Source organism: Pelecanus crispus, chromosome 9, assembly GCF_030463565.1.
Source record: "Pelecanus crispus isolate bPelCri1 chromosome 9, bPelCri1.pri, whole genome shotgun sequence".
Classification (NCBI taxonomy): Eukaryota; Metazoa; Chordata; class Aves; order Pelecaniformes; family Pelecanidae; genus Pelecanus; species Pelecanus crispus.
The window spans coordinates 12417841-12439818 of NC_134651.1; the positions used below are offsets into that span (position 1 = coordinate 12417841).

The 21978-nt window shown below is 43.3% G+C and overlaps 1 protein-coding gene across 3 annotated transcripts in view; it reads right to left on the reverse strand.

The window, feature by feature from the left end:
• The window catches only part of ARMC9 (armadillo repeat containing 9), a 60904-nt gene extending 42522 nt beyond the window's left edge, over positions 1-18382 (reverse strand). For all 3 annotated transcript variants that reach the window (XM_075716447.1, XM_075716446.1, XM_075716445.1), the window contains exons 1-7: positions 18332-18382; positions 16455-16580; positions 15708-15878; positions 12254-12409; positions 9448-9540; positions 8164-8188; positions 1588-1745 (exon numbers count right to left, since the gene is read on the reverse strand). In XM_075716447.1, the coding sequence (XP_075572562.1) occupies positions 1588-1745; positions 8164-8188; positions 9448-9540; positions 12254-12409; positions 15708-15878; positions 16455-16580; positions 18332-18382 (780 nt within the window). The remainder of the gene's footprint in view (positions 1-1587; positions 1746-8163; positions 8189-9447; positions 9541-12253; positions 12410-15707; positions 15879-16454; positions 16581-18331) is intronic.
• Positions 18383-21978: the final 3596 nt, after the last annotated feature.

Consider the following 21978-nt stretch of genomic DNA (forward strand, 5'->3'; position numbering starts at 1 on the left):
AGAATCACAGAATGACAGAGTCGTTTAGGTTGGAAAGGACCTTTAAGATCAAGTCCAACCATTAACCTAGCACTGTCAAGTCCACCACTAAACCATGTCCCTAAGCACCACATCTACATGTCTTTGAAATACCTCCAGGGATGGGGACTCAAGCACTTCCCTGGGCAGCCTGTTCCAATGCTTCACAACCCTTTCAGCAAAGAAAATTTTTCATAATATCCAATCTAAACCTCCCCTGACGCAGCGTGAGGCCATTTCCTCTCATCCTGTCGCTCATTACTTGGGAGAAGAGACCAACACTCACCTCGCTGCGACCTCCTTTCAGGTAGCTGTAGAGAGCGATAAGGTCTCCCTTCATAGAATCATAGAATCTTTTAGGTTGGAAAAGACCTTCAAGATCATCCAGTCCAACCATTAACCCACACCACCAAGTCTACTCCAAGCCAATCAAGGGTAGACTAGACTAAACCATGTCCCGAAGTGCCACATCTACCTGTTTTTTAAACACTTCCAGGGATGGGGACTCCGCCACCTCTCTGGGCAGCCTGTTCCAATTCTTGACCACCCTTTCCGTAAAGAAATTTTTCCTAATTTCCAACCTAAACCTCCCCTGGTGCAGCTTAAGCCCATTTCCTCTCGTCCTATCGCTAACTACATGGGAGAAGAGACCAACACCCACCTCAGTACAACCTCCTTTCAGGGAGTTGTAGAGAGCGATAAGGTCTCCCCTCAGCCTCCTCTTCTCCAGGCTAAACAACCCCAGTTCCCTCAGCCGCTCCTCAGAAGGCCTGTGCTCCAGACCCTTCACCAGCTTCGTTGCCCTTCTCTAGACACACTCCAGCACCTCAATGTGAGGGGCCCAAAACTGAATGCAGTATTCAAGGTGCATCCTCACCAGTGCTGAGTACAGGGGGACAATCACTGCCCTGCTGGCCACACTATTCCTGATGCAAGCCAGGATACTATTGGCCTTCTTGGCCACCTGGGCACACTGCTGGCTCATGCTCAGCCAGCTGTTGGCCAACACCCCCAGGTCCTTTTCTGCTGGGAAGCTTTCCAGCCACTCTTCCCCAAGCCTTCACTCTTACCCCAGTTCCCTTTACCAATTAAATTAACAAGTTCAGCTTAGCAGAAGAGAGAACAAAGCTTTTCCTCACCAAAGTTTTGGATGAGAAGATTGTTTCTATCACAGTGTAAGTTAAAACAGACCTGGCAGCAGTTTTAAATATACAACAACCTCTGATGGGCTAGATTGCAGTCAGTAATCACAGAAATGCCCTCTAATCACTGCTGATGCCAAAGCTCAAAAGGGGGCTCTCACAAGAGATCTAGAAGTCTTGTGAGATGGTGACAATTTCTTCAAGATTTCTGAGCCAGCACAATTCAACCCATCTTCTGCACTACCTTTATCCTAGTACACAGGGGCAATGGAAGAATCTCATCCAAAGTGCCGTGTTTCATTAGTAAAGAGACACAGTACTTATAGAAATGCTCATAACTACGAAGTTTAATTCACATTTTAGTGGCATTTTCTCTCCATTTTCTGGGGGGTGGGGGAAGCAAGTACACATCTGATTCAACTCTTACCATCTTGCCATTGACTGTGGCCTCCAAGGAATCCACCAGCTCTGCAGTGACTCCAATGAGATTATGGTAGTCTGCCTGCATTTTGTTAAATCGTTTCAGGTAGGTCATGGTCCTGTGCTCAGATTCCACTAACTGTTGATGAAGATGTTGCAACATTTCTGTCAAGAGAATAACAACAAAGAAACAATGTCACCTTTTCAACCGAAAGTACAGAAGAACCCACAAGCCTTTTTACTGCTCTGACAACTTCAACTGCTTTTATCCAAGGGGCTGAATTTCACTGCAAGGATAATTTCACACTACTACCGTGACTTCATTTCATCGCAACAGCTACAAGTATTTATTTTGCCTTAATTGCCCAAAGAAACAATTGCTTGACAGCTACAGCAGCAATACGACTATTAAACAGTAAACATCACTGAATACATTTGTGAAGACGATACTGTTTTAAAGGTTTGTTAATACAAGAAGTTCCATGCTATCAGAGACAAAATGAGGCTGTGGGCAACGAATCAGAAGAATATATGACAAAATGCAGCTCAGACTTGGTTTGAACTTGCTATCTGCAGATGAGATTCATGCATTGTCTTCTACATTCAATAAAGTAACAGTGGGTAAAAGACATTATCACACCAAGCAACTGGAAAGGTCAAGCAGCCACTTCAAAGATAAAACAACAAAACAGGAGAATGACAGTACCCAGAGATTCATGCCAGTGTTTGTTATATTACACTGTGAGGCTGGGTGTTTTCTCCAGCTAATTTACAGAAATAGACCACTGATATTTAGGTTATGTAGCGCTTTGCTTATTTTAAAGTAAATACTAAGTCTTCTATCTTTTAAGAAAAATGGTACAACTCACAGGAAAAAAAAAAAAAACCAAACAACATTCAAAGTTATCCAGTTCCTCATCTGCTATTAAAATATTCCTTGAATTCTTTGAAGTTGCAGGGAATTCTCTACTTCATTCTCTACTTCTACACAAAACTTTTCAGGCGATTCCATAATTTACTGGTTGATGGTAACCTATATTAGTTACTTTTAGTACCTTCAGTTTCTGAAAATAACTCCAATTTTTCCTTTATTTCTGTCTAAATTAAAAAAAAAGTTACATTCCTGATGCATTTTGTTCCTTTGGGTTCAATTACTTCAGAGACAAAAGCAGCAAACTAAACACCAAAATCTGTATCCTCCATCCCAGTCTCAGACCTAGCCAAATTAGAGTTCTACATGGAAGTCAGGCACAGAATGTGGAGCTGTGTACCACAGTGCACATCTGCATGACTGGACAAAACTATGAAGGGAGGCACAGTAATTATATTGTTACTGCTGATGTTTATGTGTTTTGCTAGAACATTATGTTTTAAATTAGTTTGCTGAGAAGACAGTATTGCTCTAGTGTTGTGATAATGGCATGGTGCCCATCTGCAAACAGACTGAATATTTACCATAGGACTTTCTGTTAAACAATGGGCAGGAAACAGCTTGACTACAGGGTTTCAGACAGAAGTAGGATTCATTTTCACAGATTTAAAAACTTTTGGGGTTAGGGTGGAGCATTCCAAACAGCCCAATATGACACAGTTTAGGTCCAAACAGACCCAGAGGGAAGAAAAACAAAGATGCAAAATTGGAAACTAGAAAAACTAGTTACTATTCCTGGCTTTGAACAGACTATGCCCACAATCTTTGAGTAAACCATTCTCCTTTTTCATGATTCACTGTCTCTTTCCATCAAGATGTAGATCATATGTTCCTGTAACATAGAAGCATTGGGAAACATAACTGATAGAAGTAGAAATCTTTGGGATCTTCATTTGGAGAGTCCTAAGCAGTACAAATAGGTGTAGTTATTTAAAAACTGTCCCTTGCCATTTGCTCCCCTGCTCTCTGAACTTGGGCACAAACCTCTGCTGTCGCATGGCAGCTGGCATATGGGTGGTAAGCTTAAGCAGAAAGGGGAAAACGGGAAGGGGAAGTGCCATATTAGCACCATGGCTTATCTGGTAGAGCCTTCACAAGTCATCTTCTACAATGGCAATCTAGTTATATCGCAGGTAGTGATGTACTATTCGTGCACAAATATCTGCCAAACAACTTCTGACAAACTGCTTCAAAAAGCAATAAACACATGAACATAAAGAGACCCAAAACTGCCAGAAAAATACTAATCAAATAGAACTGTTCATAAAGCTTTCATTACAAATGAAAAAGATCAAAGTCATTAGATAGCTCTGTGAATTCAGATGTTGGAAATTGCTTTAAAAACTTGTCACATCTTACGGATTTTTAGGGTTTCTGAAATAGGCTGCTTTCATCTCATTTATACGAAAAGCAGTAGATGGCAGAACAGCTTACTTTTACTTTCAGAAAATTTAGCAAAATTATCTTTTTAATGTGGTCTTTTAAAGAAAATTTGCATTAATCTAGCTATAAACTTTAGCTATAAATTGACAGTCTTAAAATAAAATATGGAATACAGAGAAGGTGCGTTGTCTTAATTCAAATCTGTATTTTTTTCAAAATTCATGAGTTAAGGAAAAAAAAAACAGTTATTTTACTCTCACAGCTGCCTCCCCTCTAAGAGTCATTCATGAATCACAGCATTCTGCACCTGCAGGATTTGTGACTGACACCTGATAAACTGCAAATCAAGACACCCTCATGATATTTTTGTTATACTTTCTAGGAGGGAGCCAAAACTGGTGTGAAATAACAACAGAAGCTGAGACAAGCCACAAATCTTGTTCAAATCCAGCAAAAATGCACTTGGAAAAAAAGAACACTAGAACAGCTCCCAGTAACAGTAACATCTTGCGAGAGTGCCAAACTTTAAAAAGTTCTTTAGGCTGTTAAAACCATCTCAACTGCAATCAATATTCATCAGCTTAAAAATCAGAATAGTTAAAATAGCTTCCAAAGACAACCCAAATTATTCTTCCTTGATAATAATCATTCAACTTCGATTTTATTTTTATTCCACAGCCATCACTGCTAAACTGCTACCACAGCTTTAATATGAGACAGCTCCAAAACAAGAATATTTGTCTAAACTAATAGATTCCGAGAGCAACCATTGCACAAAACTAACCACTTTTCAGCACTTTATTCCTTTGCCTAGATGAGCAAATTGGAATACATTTTTATTTAACTGTGATACAACACATTTGATTCAGAAGTTTCCAGTGGATGTATCTAGAACGTGACTTTCACTCAGAGGAAAGTTGGAAGCACCAAGTCATGAAACATAAAGCTACTCATAATTTGCTTGCTTTTCATAGCCCAGCGGGGAAAATTTCCAGTGATGAAAATCTGTCTTCCAACTACAGTCAGCAGGAAAAACTACATCACCAAAACTCAATGCAGCTCATGCATGCTAGTCTTGCCAACTGAGAATCAGGGTCCACCTTACCCCTTGCCTGTTAATTCCAGGGATTACCGATTATAAACACTTGTCTTTACTGAGAAAAGAGAGTCAAAGAGAAGAATCATAAAGTCTTGACATATCTTGCATTTTTTATATCACTATCCTCTCACACATGAGTAATTTTACTAAAAAAGGAAAAATATTTAATTAAAGTTTTTCTTACCAAGAGGGCGGGAAGCTTTCATCATTGATGTGTAGCTGACCCAAGTACAGACAGCTGTTGGAAGAGCTGGTCCTGTGCTGCCCCATTCCCCCCTTGCATTCCTGCCATATCCCCATAACCAATAACACCATTCATGCAGACAGATCAGGGAGTTACCAGTCCAGGTAAAAACTAATATTTAGTTGCTTGTTTAAAATGTTAAATCATTGCCATCTGAGCCAGGATAGGCGAGAACGAAAGAGTGTCTTTCAGAGCCAGTTCACATTTAAGTCACCTTGCAGCAGCCATCAAACTGCACCCATGAACAGGAAGAAGAGAGTAACACATTTGGCTTCTCCCTTTCCCTCCCAGACACAACTTCCAACACTAATAAATGCTTTCTACATATGATAAGCTTATGGGGAAGGAGGGAAGCTCTGGACCTAATACCTACCAGAACCATTATTCATCTGTGGAGAAAAAGAGGGGAGAATAAAGGACAGAGGACTAACCCCCTGGTATAGGAAGATACAGTGTACAGTAAAGCTTGTGACTCTGCCAAATGAAGATGCTGGCATCAGGCATCACCTGAACTACTGCATGTTTCTACCAGTATTCTTACCTGCTCTCTCATGTATGTAATTGTTAAGCCTTTTTAATGTTTTGACTCCAGTTCCTATAAGCAGCCAAGGAGTTACACACATGCACATAATTCCACCGTAAGCTTTTCTCTGTGAGAGGTTGGTCATTATCCTTTCCAACAACTTACCTACACATCAAACATGCTTCCTGAACTTGCACTTGCTCTCTCTGTGTCTCTAATCTCAGCCTACCCTCACATGCTAGAAGCACTGACTTTGGCCAGGTTGAGTTCCTGCATACAATGCAGCAGAGCTCTCAGCAGAGGAGCTGCAGGTCCCAAGAGCTGCTGTCAGACACCAGGGCTCCTTAGGTAACACCAAAACCTTGCTCTTAGGAGAGGCAGTAGTTGCCTTGTCTCCTTCTTGCTTACCTCATTTCCATAAAAATTACTATCCATATTCTAAACTGACATCTTGCCACATTAATAGTCTTTCAGAACAGCAAATCTTGACAGACAAGTAGGTCACACTTCACCTTCTCTTGTGCAGCAGCCTGACACACTTCCTCCACTCTCCCCTTTCCCAAAATAGTGGAAGAGTGGCTGTGAACTCATCCACAGATTTGTAATGAGGCAGTGAAAGGGACAGTAGCTGAACACGCTTCCACGTACTCCATTCCATCCATTCCTGTTAGCACAGAGGACACACAAAAGGTCTGAAACTCTCTGTGCAAGATGCCAACCATTCCGCAATTTTTCTCTTCCCAGCCAAACTGAAAACATATAGGAGAGCTGTAAGTTAAGCACAAATGCCACACAGACGGCTTCGAAAGTCATACAGGTATTAAAGTTTTTTAGCAAATGGGTAAAAAGCCAGACTGTAGCAGGTTAATCAGGAAAGGTAAACACACTAAACTCTCCAGGACACCCTCAAGAGCATATATACCACCCCACCCAAACTTGAAGTGCTTCAGTATGTCAGACTAATGACTGGCAACTATTTACAAAAGGTTGTTTTCAGGACTCTTTGCCATATTGGTCTTCATTCATGCATTGCCTGTTAATTTTCTTTGCGTTTCTCTTTCACTGATAAAGTAAACATTCTCCAACAGTGAGTATGTACCATGGATCCCATGTGATCTGAACAGCATACTGCAAAAATAACCTCTCAGATCCAAAACTTTCATACGAGACAGGCCTCAAGTAACCTTTATGAAAAATCCAAACCGACTCAACCTCCAAGGCACGTAACAGATCTACAAATTAAGGCTGGCCTGCATGGATTCAATACCATGACAGTCCTTGTACTTGTACAAAGCACAGAACCCACCCAAATAAAAAATAATTAGGTCCAAAACAATTCAGGCCCAATCAAGTAGTTACTTATTTATAATCAGAGTATGGAATTATTGCCTTCAGGAAAGTCCATCACAAGGAAAAAGAGTAACTTCTGGAAAATAAAAATCCACAAAGATCTTTCTATTATTCAATGGAAGTCTAATGCAACACAATGCACAAAATAACAAAGACAATATCTGTAACTCACAGTGGGAGATGAGCCTAACTTTCTCCTTAATTCAATCCACAAATAGTAAATCCTCAGGGTAAAAGTACAGATGAAAATAACTCAAGAGGAAAAGTCATTTTAGGAACCCAGCTGGGCTCATAAATCCCTACCAATTTGTTTGATCCCTATCGAACACAAAGTCAAGTGAAAAGATGAAAGCAAGGGACTTGGGAACCTAAGTTCTATTTATTGAACTGATTTTTAAAAGGCACATATTTCAAGTACCATCAGCATCTAATGGGATTTGGTGCTGAAATTCTTACTTTTTAAAGGACCCCAAGCCACTTAAACACTTAAGCGTGTTATGAACAGCTTACCTAAAAATGCAACACATCAGAGAGTCATACTTAAATTAACACTTTCTTATTCAGGAGATACCAATATGTACTATTTTAGGAGTTTAAACAGGATGAGTGAATAGGAACAAAAATCAGCTTTATCCAAGATCATCAGATAGTCATCAGAGTAACTGAATGAGATCTGAAATCTGGAAGATGCAGATAAGCATAAGCAGGTATGGGAAAGGGATCTCAGGAAAGTTAATTTCATCATAACAAAAAATGGAGAGCTGGTATGCACTTTGTACAGAATTCTCCACTCGTTTTTACCACATTTCAGGACAGAACAAACTTAAAATACAAATCCCAGTATTAGGCCCCCTCCCATTTCTAGTACATGCCTATGCTCAACACTACTGACCTCAAGCAGTCTAGCAATAACTATCACCAAGACAGGATCTAGATTTCAAAGGACTTTTTGCCATGCATCACTAGTTTCCCCGTCATTCCAGGCGTACTTTCCACCACTATTATAGCCCTTAATAATCTTACAGAATACCCTTACCACATCTCAGCAATTACCTTTGTTGCACTGTCCATTCTCCTTCTGTTGTATGAGTAGGAGCAGTTCAGGAAAATGTGCGTCCTTTCAGTACATGTTTGTTCCAGAGACACAGAATGAGAAATTCAACCAACTGGCAAACCCAACCAAACCAAATATTCCTACTGTCCCAGGCAACAGCCAATGCCTGATGCTTCACAGGAGAGCAAGAATAAATTAATCAATAATAAATACATAAAAATCCCATAAGTGCACAATGTACAATGTTGCATGGAGACTTGGGACTTTTTGCTGACCTTTAAATATACTGGATCTAGCCCTGAAGTATAAGATATGGTAACTCCAGCCTAAGTGTATTAACACCAAAATCAAAAGTCAAACTGCTGATTGTACATAAAATATATACAAATTTTTTAGGGCAAGTGATGTTTTATACCCAAGAAATATTCAGGGCTTAATTAGGATCCAGTCCATTACTCCATAAAGAAGAATAAGCAGAGAGGAAATTTTCTTCAACTGTTCTATGCCAGACTCCCACACAAACATCCGTAACATGGGAGTGAAAGCAGTGTTTTGATCACTGCTCCCCATCCTGGCAAATAGGCAGGAATGGAACAGAAGGAATATAATTTCCAGATCATCATTCACTACCACCATGGCAAGATGCTGCTTTAGAATAAAGTAAGATATAGTGGGAAAAGGACTTTCAACTTCTGTTAAAAAAAAAAAAAAAGCCAGAAACAAAGACTCCAGTTCAGTTCTCTCTACCTTGCCCTTAACTGTACTGGCCAAAAATGGAGACGATAATTTGTCATACAGCTAGTTAGTTTGCAAATTAGGCCTGACAACACAGCTTAAACAATATTGTTAGAAAAACAATACAGTCTGAAGCACAAGCCATTTAGTAAAACAATAATTTCTGGAACATTTAAAAGCTCTGGAAAACTTTTAGCTAGTCCCTGAAATGGCTAATTTAAAAGACTAATGGCTTTACAAATGCTAAGAAAGAAGTCAGGTCAGGTCAGGTCAGTGCCTTGGGGTATCCTGTACTTTATACATGGAAGCAAAGAATGGTCATATCATAAATATGCAGGTTCATATGCATCTATACATTGTCTTTACATAACTTTTTCAAAAGGTTTTTTTGAATATGGACTATAAACAATGTTTCCTATCATAAAAACACTGAACTGCAACATTACTGTAATTCTGCAATATATCTTAGCAGCACACTCTTCCAATAAATTATACTGCCTCTTTATAGTAATTCTAATTATCTTCAAAGTTTTTTCTCAAAAGGATACAAATAAAGTGAGAAGCTGGGGAGTCTGTCTGGCTTTGAGAGTCAGAGACAGGAACTTTTCCAATCTTGTCTTTAAATCCAATGTCCAAGAATCCTTGAAAAGAAAAACAAATTATGACAGTTGCTCACCAAATATGTACACTTTGATGAAAGTACTCTTTGGATCACAGCAACCTTCCACTAGTAAACAAGGCAGCCATCACTGCATTGAAAAGATTTTCTCTTCACTGTTACTGAAGTGAATGCGTTTGCTAGCTACCCATAAAAGTGTACAGAAGTTAGAAGAGCATTCAGTGTTGTTCCTAGACAAGAGTTCTAAAAACACAATGTAGCTTTATTTCAAGTGTAAAACTACCATATAGTGTTGGTGCCTTGTGTGCACATGCAACAACAGCCCCTAAATTAGAAGTACCTTTAAAATATAAGCAACTTGAGAAAAAGATGAAAAGAGGAATATGAATTTTAAATTTATTAAATAGAATATGAAATTAATTATTTTCCATTGCTTACTTTTCAAAAAGTAATCACTGTAGTCATCTTTCTCTCCTAACAAGATCTGGGAATTGTAAATTTTGTCAATACCTATTACAAGCATCGTGACATGACATCAGCAATCAGGGTACTACATTTCTAAAATAAGGATTTGGAGAAAAACAACTCATGTACGAAAAATAGACCAACATATCAGCCACTAACTGGAATGCTGTCTTCTGCCTGGCATAGTGTCTCATAAGCACAAGAAAATAACAGTTAAGGAAAAAAGCCAAACTACACCTAAGAATTCATTGAATACCCATGTCTTTTATTTCAAACCTTCAGTTAAGCTAGTTTCTGCTTGATGAAAAGCTAGCCAACAGATGAAAAAAAGTATCTTCCAAGTAGCAGGAGCTTCCGAAATTTACTGCTGTATATGTATATTTTGCAAGCTGTTCTCACAGCTCAGATTTGCCCTTATTTCACCGTGCTGGAGAGCATACAGAATTTACTTGCTGCATTTACCAATTCAGTATCCAGACAGTGGTGCACCACAGTACGCTGTATATTACCAAAGGAACCATGTCTCCTACAGAGAGGAGTGTATATTATTTTTCAAGATGTATTACACAAACAGACAGGAACTCCAGCTATATAAAGCATCAGACGCCTGAGTAAAAAAAAAAAAAAAAAGCCTTAAGAACGCTGCTTAGTAGACTAGTGACTCACTGCTGTTCTTTCTCAAACATAAAACAATCTCTGTTTCAACACTAACATGGAATGAGCTGTACAATTCCCACAAGAAAATATGAGTGACTGTGGACTAAGAGCTTGGACACTGGGTTACTATGAATAAACTTGAGGATCTTGTCTTAGATAAGGCATTAAAAAAAAAAAAAGCTGCTAAGTATAATTAAAAAAAAAAAGAGTAGTCATATCCCATCTCTGAGGTCAACCAGTACATCTCATTATTTATTGCTAGTCCCAAAGGAAAATGGCAGCATATGCCTTTTTTTGGTGTTAAACTGGAGCTCCTCATCAGCTGGTACATCTAAAGTCAGCCCTAGGGCAAGTATCACTTAAGCTTTGATTTTATATGAAAAAGGGTGTGGCAGCAATGCAGGCTGAAAATATCTCCTCCCACCACAGCAACTGCCCGCAGCTCCTTAGATAAGCCAGCAGAACTGTCCATGTGGTAGGACGGTGAAGCATTTCAAGCATATAATCCTGCAAAATACTATACAGATTTTACAAATAAATTTGGGTATGCACACCTGTATACACACACCTTCACAGGCAATAAAAGAGATCAGTTCCTTGATCCAGTCCAAGTGCAACCGCATAACCAGCCATTTCCAGCATAACCAAGAAGTTAAGGGGCAGTTTTGCATCGCAGGAACAAGCCATCAGCAGGTGCAATGTGGGCTGTACCCTCCCCACAAGAATTGCCACCAATACTTCGGAACATCAAATCACAAGTCTGGACATCATCTCCTAACCATCTACCTGCCCGGTGCCCAGAAAGCAGTCAATGTGTTTTATTACCCCTTCATCAACAGAATAACTGTAGATCATCATCATGTTGAAAGTGCACCTGCAAATGAGATCTATTTTGAAGTTCAAGCACACTAAATTTTACACTCCCTTCTCACCTTGCACTGCAAGCCCGAGAACTGAACTCTGAAACAGCCATTCAAAGGCAAAGGCTAACACATATTTAACAAAAAAATGAACTAGGAAAAATGCCTGTAGCAAGAGTTACCAAACCACTAAGCACAGCTATGTTCTTCCAGCATTTTTTTTTTTCTGGGGGGTGAGGAAGAATCTCAGAACATAGACATCAGTGACTTGTTTTCTGTCACAGGAGGATTACTTATAAACTTGACTTTCTCTTTTCCACATTAAATGAAACTGTTTCAGTCTCCTTATGCCTAGCTATCATATTTTAAATCCAGCTTTATATACACAGATAGTCGGGTTGGGCAACAACCTCAAAGCAAGTAAGTGGACTTAAGCTACTATACAGTGATTCCCAGAAGCACATGTATTTCAGGGTCATGTGGAAAGGAAGAAGAGGTAGCAATTCTTATTTATGGACACAAAGCTGATGTACCATTTAGGACTCAAGCAAATATAAAAGATATTTAAGATGGTGCTCTGTTATTGATAGCACTCTCACAACACTTCCTCCATCAAATATATGTTCTTTTATGATTGTACAGTTTCTGTTAAAGGAAACAATAAAAGCAAGTACCAAACTAAACATCATTCAATATCTATCGCCCCATGAGAAAAATCGTCATAAATACCATCTCTGCAAAATAGATACTTACCTGGAAAAGTTCTTTAAATGAAGGATGTACCATGGGGTTTGGAACAAAAGGCAAAGCATAGAAGGGAAGAAACTCTGTAGTCTGGCTCAGTGCAGCTCCTTTTGTTTCCAGATACACCTTAAAACAAGAAATCCTTTCCTCAAGTGCAGCTTTGTCCTAGGAAATAAAGCAGCGTATTTATTTAGAAAACTACTACTCTGAATGCACTGTAAAGCTGGTAAATATAAGCAGAGACCTAAATACATTAATATCAAGTTTGAAATCCCAGAATATTTGTTATCTAAAACAAATTTGAGCTCATCGATGCTATTATGAGCTATTTGAGCTCATTGGTGATGTCAAGACTGGAGGCAGCTTGGGTTGCAGTGATCACACGTTGGTGGAGTTCACGCTCCGGAGGGACATGGGAAATGTGAGGAGTACAGTCAGGACACCAAATTTTAGAAAAGCAAACTTCCAGCTCTTCAAGGAGTTAGTCAGAAGGACCCCCTGGGAGACGGTCCTCAGGGACAGGGGAACAGAACAGAGCTGGCAGATCTTTAAGGACACCTTCCATAGACCGCAAGAGCTATCAGTCCCCAAATGTAAAAAATCAGGCAAGGAAGGGAAGAGACCAGCATGGCTGAGTCGAGACCTGCTGGTCAAACTAAAGAGTAAGAGGGAACTGCACAGGCAGTGGAAGCAGGGACAGGTGTCCTGGGAGGAGTACAGGGAAACTGCCCGGTTGTGTAGGGAGGGGGTCAGGAAGGCCAAGGCAAGGATGGAGCTGAATTTGGCAAGGGATGTAAAGAATAACAAGAAGGGCTTCTACAGGTATATCAACTAGAAAAGGAAGGTTAAAGAAAGTGTACCCCCCGCTGATAAAGAAGAATGGCGACCTTGTATCAACGGACGAGGAGAAGGCTGAGGTACTCAACAACTTCTTTGCCTCAGTCTTCACTGGCAACCTCTTTCCTCACCCCTCCCAAATCAATGGACCAAAAGATGGGGACCAGGGGGGGTAAAGCCCCTCCCACCATAAGGGAAGATCGGGTTCGAGACCACCTGAAGAACCTCAATGTACACAAGTCTATGGGACCTGATGAGATGCACCCCAGAGTCCTGAGGGAATTGGCTGATGTAGTTGCCAAGCCACTCTCCATGATATTTGAAAAGTCATGGCAGTCAGGTGAAGTCCCTGCTGACTGGAAAAAGGAGAATGTTGCACCCATTTTTAAAAAGGGAAGAAAGGAGGACCCTGGGAACTACTGACCTTTCAGCCTCACCTCTGTGCCTGGGAAGATCATGGAGCAGGTCCTCCTAGAAGATATGCTCAAGCACATGGAGGACAGGGAGGTGATTCGAGACAGCCAGCACGGCTTCACCAAGGGCAAGTCCTGCCTGACCAACCTAGTGGCTTTCTATGAAGGAGTGGCTGCACCAGTGGACAAGGGAAAAGCAATGAATGTCATCTACTTGGATTTCTGTAAAGCGTTGGACACAGTCCCCCACAACATCCTTCTCTCTAAATTGGAGAGATATGGGTTTGATGGGTGGACTGTTCGGTGGATAAGGAATTGGCTGGATGGTCGCATCCAGAGGGTCGTGGTCAATGGCTTGATGTCCACATGGAGGCCGTTGACAAGTGGAGTCCCTCAGGGGTCCGTACTGGGACCGGTGCTATTTAACATCTTCATCAATGACATAGTGGGATTGAGTGCACCCTCAGCAAGTTTGCAGATGACACCAAGCTGAGTGGTGTGGTTGACACACCAGGAGGATGAGACGTCATCCAAAGGGACCTGGACAAACTGGAGAGGTGGGCCTGTGTGAACCTCATGAGGTTCAACAAGGCCAAGTGGAAGGTCCTGCACCTGGGACGGGGCAACCCCTGATATCAATACAGGCTGGGGGATGAAGGGATTGAGAGCAACTCTTTGGAGGAGGACTTGGGGGTACTGGTAGATGAAAAGCTGGACATGAGCCGGCAATGTGCGCTTGCAGCCCAGAAAGCCAACCATATCCTGGGCTGCATCAAAAGAAGCATGGCCAGCAAGTCGAGGGAGGTGATTCTGCCTCTCTACTCTGCTCTGGTGAGACCTCACCTGGAGCACTGCATTCACCTCTGGGGCCCTCAGCACAAGAAGGACATGGACCTGTTGGAGCGGGTCCAGAGGAGGGCCACAAAAATGATCCAAGGGCTGCAGTACCTCTCCTACGAGGCCAGGCTGAGAGAGTTGGGGTTGTTCAGCCTGGAGAAGAGAAGGCTCCAGGGAGACCTTATTGCAGCCTTTCAGTACTTAAAGGGGCCTATAGGAAGGATGGAGACAATCATTTTAGCAAGGCCTGTTGTGACAGGACAAGGAGTAATGGTTTTAAACTAAAGAAGAATGGATTTAGACTGGATATAAGGAAGAAATTTTTTACAATGAGGATGGTGAAGCCCTGGAACAGGTTGCCCAGAGAGGTAGTGGAGGCCCCATCCCTAGAAACATTCAAGGTCAGGTTGGATGGGGCTCTGAGCAACCTGATCTGGTTAAAGATGTCCCTGCTCAATGCAGGGGGGTTGGGCTAGATGACCTCTAAAGGTCCCTTCCAACCCAAAGCATTCTATGATTCTATGATTCTCCAGGCTAAACAACCCCAGTTCCCTCAGATGCTCCTCATAAGACCTGTGCTCCAGACCCTTCACCAGCTTCGTTGCCCTTCTCTGAACACGCTCCAGCACCTCAATGTCTTTCTTGTATTGAGGGACCCAAAACTGGACACAATATTCGAGGTGCCGCCTCATCAGTGCAAACAATCACTCCCCTGCTGGACACACTATTCCTGATACAAGCCAGGATGCTGTTGGCCTTCTTGGCCACCTGGGCACACTGCTGGCTCATGTTCAGCCAGCTGTCAACCAACACCCCCAGGTCCTCTTCCGCCAGGCAGCTCTCCAGCCACTCTTCCTCAAGCCTGTAGCGTTGCATGGGGTTGTTGTGACCAAAGTGCAGGACCCGGCACTTGGCCTTGTTGAACCTCATACAACTGGCCTTGGCCCACCGATCCAGCCTGTCCAGATCTCTCTGCATGATATATTGAGCTGGTCAAGATCTGGCTTCCCCATTTTATCAGAAATGTTTACATTTCAACACATAGCTTCAGTCCAAACTGGAAGTAAAATAAGTGTTTAAGAATCTCCTATGGACTACCATTAGAGTTGTGAAAGTATCAGCATGCTGGTATTTTCCAAGTTAAAATACTTGAGGAGTTCCAAGATAAGGACATCTCCAAATTCCATCTCTGTACTTCACAATACGATGGATCTGATTCAACTAAAACACAGACTGTGGCCCAAAAACTGGATACATATTCTGGGAATTCTTCTTACTAAACATCCCATCCTCATCAAATAAATGAAATAAATGACAAATAAATGAAGTAAAACAAACAAAAGCAATTTGAAGTTTGAACTGTGAACTAAACTTACAGGCTTTCCCATAGAGTGTTTTAAGAGGTATGTGGCAAAGTGGATGTGAAGATAGAACTCCAGCTTCTGAGCAACCGGTTCATTGTCCCGGACTGAAGACGGAATATGCTCCTCCCAGAGCTGGAAGAAAACTTTCTGCTCACCATTTTCAAAAGCTGTAAGCAGATCTTTCTGCAAAGGGGAAAAGCATTCAGTGAAAAACCAGACACAGAAGAGCTACATTTTTTCAACAGTAGGTTAGTAAATGAAGAATTCAAGAGCCATCTGAACACTTTGAATGAAAAGTTTTATCCAAAATCTCTCACCAGTCAATGACAACCTAAATATTCTTTCTCCCCCTATCTTTAATATCTTTGAGAGCCTGAATCAACCATCGATACAAGAAGCAAAGTCCAAATTTTCAAGCATGCTGATCGGGGAACACACCTTTACCATAAGGGAAAAATACATAGCTGCAGTGTGTGAAAATCAGTCTTATCAAAGTATGGCAAGCTAAAAAACCTAAAATAGTGTGAACCAAAACTACTGTCTCAGGTTCAAAAGGATTGAAGTTCTAGAAAAAAAACAACAAACCAAACCCCAAACTTGAAGGTTCCTGCACTGAAAGAAGACTGCTAGCAGACTTCAAATAATCAAGAATCTGTTCAGACAGTTCAGATAATCTCATTGTTGTAACAATTCACACGGTGGTTAGTGACCTTTAACTGGTTTTAGTATTACTCAAAGTAAGTCTAAATGATGCATTACCTGAACAGGCAAAGCTTTTGAATCTCTTGAGGAAACACCTACTGGTTTAGGTAGTGGCTTCCCTTTTATTTTACATTCCTTTGTAAATACCTTCACTGTTTCTTCAAATTCAGCAAAATCCAAATACTACAAGACAAAAACATACAGAAACAGTATTTTTTTTAGATTATTAATCCTTCAATGAGTCACCCATGAATTGTCGAAGTCCTTTAAAGTTTCTCTGTAGCAGGGTCCATAAATGCCAAAGACCACACAGCAACAAACCAAGAACTTGTACCTCATGTGGTAGCAAAATACTGTCTCTCAACTAAATTTCATCCTGCATCCTAGAGAATAGTACTGACAACTGAGCACATCCTCTCTGAAAGAATGATGCCTGTCAATTTAGTCAGTAATTTCATTCAACCAAAGAAGAAAAAGAACCAAAATCCATTAATGTTATACCTTGGTTATAGAAACAAGTAAATAACTTCCTTGCAAATAATGTTCTCAGAGGGGAGAATTCTTAAGTGTGACTCTCATCTCCACAGCAGCAGTCAGACAGCTTGAATTCTAAGCCAGGTCACTCATGTGAAGCTGTGCAAGCCAAATGAATGAACAACTAATCAAGCACTATCCTCCTGAGAAAGAGATAAACAGCCCTGCCTCTTCCTCCCACAATGTAGAGTCACTGTATTACACACAACTTCCCCTCCTCCGCCCATCTCAGGAGTCTTAGTTATTGGTTGTTGAGGCAAGACATCACATTTCATTTTGTAAACTCAATCTGGATGCCCAACATTGCCACAGAGAACAGGAATAGTTTACTTTCTTCACTGTTGACATAAAGAATAGTGTAGTAGTGATTAAGTACTTAAACCTCTTTTTAGATTTGTTTTCTGAGATCCACAAAAAGATTTAAGTTGTGCATGATTTTGCCATTTGGTAGACTCTTTAGGCAGGAAGTAACTGTCCAGGCTTTCAACAGCCAGCCTGGTGAAAGCTGGGCAGTGACAGCTGACTGCCACTCCTGATCACCCCTCCGCAGCACCAGCATCTGTGGAAGCCCGCAATAGGTTGGGTCACACAAGCATACAAGGCAGGGAGATTAGGTTGTTGGTCTGGTGTTCACTTAGGGGCCTAAACTAGGCTACCAACACAGTGTCGATCAAAAGAATGAGGCAGTAATGAGCAGCAGAGATCACAGTTTGTGTTCTTGTTCCAAATCATAAATATCCCATTTTAGCCAATTTATCCAGAAGGCTGAAGCACAGACTACCAGAGAGGCACCCACCCTTGAAAGTTTGTCTTGCACTATCTTTTTTACAGGACCGTTTCACACTTTAGAATATCTTCTGATTACCTCATATGGGCAATATGGGTAGAGGAGTGCCTAGCGGGAAAATCCTGCTTAGACATTAAACCTGGAGATCAGTGGAGATCAGTGGTCTCAGGACTTCAGCCTGGGCTTTGTCAGCTCTAGGGTTTTTACATGCCCCTGATTTTATACACATATGCAATGAGGTGGCAGATAAGCAATGTTTTAAAGATCTCACCATTGTCACAGGTTATACCTGAGCCCCAAAGCTGTCTGTGGATCTAATCAACTTAACTGTTCCTTTAATGAAAGCCTCATTTGCAATGAACAATAGATAATTCCAGATTGATTTGACATTTGACTGCTGGCATTTAATGGACATTGAGCCCTTTGAATCTACAGAGCATGACAGGAGTCAGTATGATTTCAGGGTGTAGCAAACACTTGGCCAGTTAAATAACTCCAGAATTTAGACCACAGTTACAATGCCTGGCTCTGAATACAGGCGTTATGAAATTTTGCTTTGCTCATTTCAACCAAAAAAAAAAAAAAAAGAAAAGAAAAAAGAGAGAAAACTGACCTCTCTCACCAGTCCGAGTAACTCAGCTTCGTAAGCTAGAACATCACCCATTGCTAAGCGTTACTGCTACGTCTCATCGCTGATAAACCTAGAAAGTGGTAACGGGGGGCGTTAGCAGGCAGCGCAGCAGCTCACACAGCCCGGCCGCAGCCCAGCCGCGCGCAGGCCATTAGCCATCTCATCTCCAGACAAACCGCACGAGGAAGATATTCCCCCCACCCCGTAAGGCACCTCCAAAGAAGTTCCGAAGCCGATCCCCGCCGACCCGAACCGCTGCCCTCGCCAGGCCTCGGGGCGGTCACACCGGCTCCTCACACAGCAGCCCACGGGTGCGGCCCGTCGCCCCCCCCCCCCCCCGGGCCGGGGCGCTGCGGCCGCCCCCTCAGGGCCGAGAGCATGCGGCCCTACCAGCTCCTGAGCCAGGCGGAAGGGAGGAGAAGGGAGGAGAGAGGAGGGGAGCGAGCAAACCCCGAGTGCCACCAGCACCACCGCGACGCAGCCCCTACCTGCCCCGCCGGCCCGCGCCGCCGCCTGTCGCCTTGGCAACCGCGGCCTCCCTCCCCGCCCCCGCCCGCCGCACATGATCCCGCTCAGCCAATCCCAGGCCGGGAAGGGCGCGTCACGTGACGAGGGGGTGCGCCACCGTGCCGGCGTGCAGCGCCCCCTGGCGCGCGGGGAGGGGCAGCTGCAGCTCCCCGCTGGTTGTGGTGAGGAATCGCTTTTTGCCGGTTCCCACTCTCTGACGTAACTTGAAGAGAGTTTGGGGTCAAGTTCATTTTTTTAAAATGTTCTACAGTCTTAACATATGTTTTTGTACTCCCTTGCCATTCTGGGCAGGCCAGAAGCCTTCTAAAAGTGCACCACGCTGTGTGCTTGTCCGTAGGCCCGTAGCTTTCAGTTGCACCATTACATGATTTCTTAATTACAGTCATTACAGCCATCTGGCAGTATTTGCCCCCGCCACACCTGCCACCGAGCGCTGCGCGCTCTGAGGGGATGGAAACGCTGGGAGTAATTCCCCCTCCGGTTAAAACAGCCCGTGGCCAAGGCTGCCTGCTCCACTTACCTCACGGCTTGGAAGGTTCGTTTGAAAAAGATGTCGGGCAAAAAAGGCAGAGCCTTGCTGAGAGTGAGCACTGCGCGACGAGCCTGAATGGCAGCCCCAACGCAGCCTGGGTGAGCGGGTCGTGCATGCACGGCTCTGGCAGGCACGCGTCCGACGTCGTTGTCTCATGGAAACCTGACCAAAACAAACAGGAAGACTGGCCAAGCCCCTTATCGAGGCTTTGTCCCATTTTTAATTAACAGTGGTGTTAATGAACCTCTTGCCATTAACACCAAGTTTCTAGCAAGCATTGCTAGACACAGCGAAACAACGTTTTATCACCAGTGGTGTCCTGCCTGGGGTTTCGGTCTCACCCCGTGCAGCCTTATTTTCCACCATGAACACCTAAGACGACCCATGTCCTCCACATGTCCCACAACCGGGCACAGCACGGCACCATCTTTCTTCCTTTAAAAGGCTCCTAAAGCGGGCAGCCGAAACGGAACACTTTGCATCTGCCCCACACACACAGATTTTGACCCTTAACAACCTCACAAAACCCGAAAGCTAATCTCACCAGCCAGCTCAGAGGCACTGCTCTCCACCAAGACCATTACCCAGTTAAACCTTAACTTTCCAACACTGGTGTGGGTGAATGCAGTTCAGGGTACAGCCCTCCCTTGGCTCATGATCTAAGGGTATTCTTATGCAATTTAAAAAAAATGTAAGGAACAGGGGAAAAAAAAAAAATCACCCCTGAATATTCTCGCCAGATCTAAAATTATCAGCTTGATAGGTGAAATGTTTGGAAAGAGCAAGGTGATGGGAAACAGAGTTGTGACGGATGCTGAGCAGGCACTAGTGCTCCATCCGTAACCTGAGGGAGTTATTTCACCACTGCTCCATGGCCAGCCAGCAGTGGGTTGGTATTTGTGAATAAAATACAGAGGCAGACCGCTTCTCTTTGGGAAAGGAAGGGAAGACATTAAATATCTTATGAAGGGCAGAAGCAGCCTTGATTAATCTATGCCCCCTCCCATGCCTTGCTTTTTTTAAATTATGGTTGTCCTGGTAAGGGACAGAGCAATGGTTTGAGCCAGGGTTGTGCCAAACCACTCACTTTTTACTTACTTGTGTTTCATGTGATGGATGAAAAGGTGCCAGGAACAGGTCACTTCGTCCATCACCTCTGTCTCTGCCAGAGGCCCTTGAAAACATCTCATTCCCCAACTCAACATACTGGGGAGACGTTCTCAGTTGAAGAAATCCTGCTACAGAAGGAGCTTCTCTAGGAAATCAGGAGAAACCTCAGCAGTTTTCTTCAGGCTCCCTCCTTCCCCAGCAAGCGCAGCACAACAGGAGAGGGCGAAGGGACAGAAGAGCAGATTCCTGAAACTCCAGTGAGGACCCCACTGCTCTCAGCCATTGCAGAGAAGTCTGCAGGGCATTGTGGTTTGCATCGTAGCACCCTGCCATGTGTTGTTTGAAGATGATACAAACCCAGGACAGAGGCGGTGGGGTAGTACCTGTCAGTGTGTCCTGCTGCAAGCCAGGACACAGGCAGAGGAGGCTGGCTGCTTGTCCAGGGTTGTTGCAAGCAGAAAGGGAATACGCTGGATGAAGTTGGGCAGAAGAGCCCCAGGATAAATAATCTAGCAATACTAAAATCAGGCATGAGGTTTCCTGATGAAGGAATTGGTCAGACCGTGGGCAGCATTTGTTCTGGAAGTGAAGATGAGCATCCGACACCTTGTGCAACGCGCCTTTGCCATCTTCCCTTGACCAGGTACATTGCTATAGCAAACCTCTGCTTCGCTCACAGGCTCATCCTCTTCTGCTCAAGCACTCTAGATACTCTCTGCTTTGCCATATCCCTGGATTTATTTGTGTTGAGAATTCCAGATGGTGCAAGAACATCTGGACCATGGCAAAACCGCAGCAGCTCAAAGGACTGCTGTGCTTCCAGCGTTTGCCACTGCATCACTGCTCAAAGATAAAGACACGTATGCCCCCTTCTATTTATTTTAAAAAAACAGATGCTGCACACTGCAGAGAAGTTTTTGTGATGAAGGAGGCTCCCAGGCACCTTGCAGCCCAGTGTGGAAGGAGCCAGAGCTTTCTTCTCCAGGGACAGGAGCATCCAGGGCTCAACCTATTGCCCTGCAATGTCAGCCCCCCACGCCCACTTGGAGAGGAGACACCACTTTCTCCAACATCTGCAAAACCTTCTTGCCTCTGCCACCACCCCAGGGTGGGCTGGCCAAAGCCCAGCCCAGGCTGGAGGAAAGAGGCAGTCTTCCAGCACCTTCTCTACTCCTCCATCGTGATAGATCAGCCCACGGCACCTTTCCAGCTGTAGCAGACATCACCCTTCAGAGATCCCTACAGGGACAGAGCTGACAACCAGGAGAGACCAACTGCCTCTGTGGGGCTGGGGGTGCCTCTGTGGGGGATGATGGCAGCTCAGTGCCCTGGGCCCGAAGGGGGCCCCAGCTGGGCTTTCTGGCATGTGCTCATTTAAGACATGGGTCATTAAGCCCCCAACCAAGATGAACACCAATACATGAGAGGGCTTGGCTTGCAGTAACAGCAAGACTTTCCA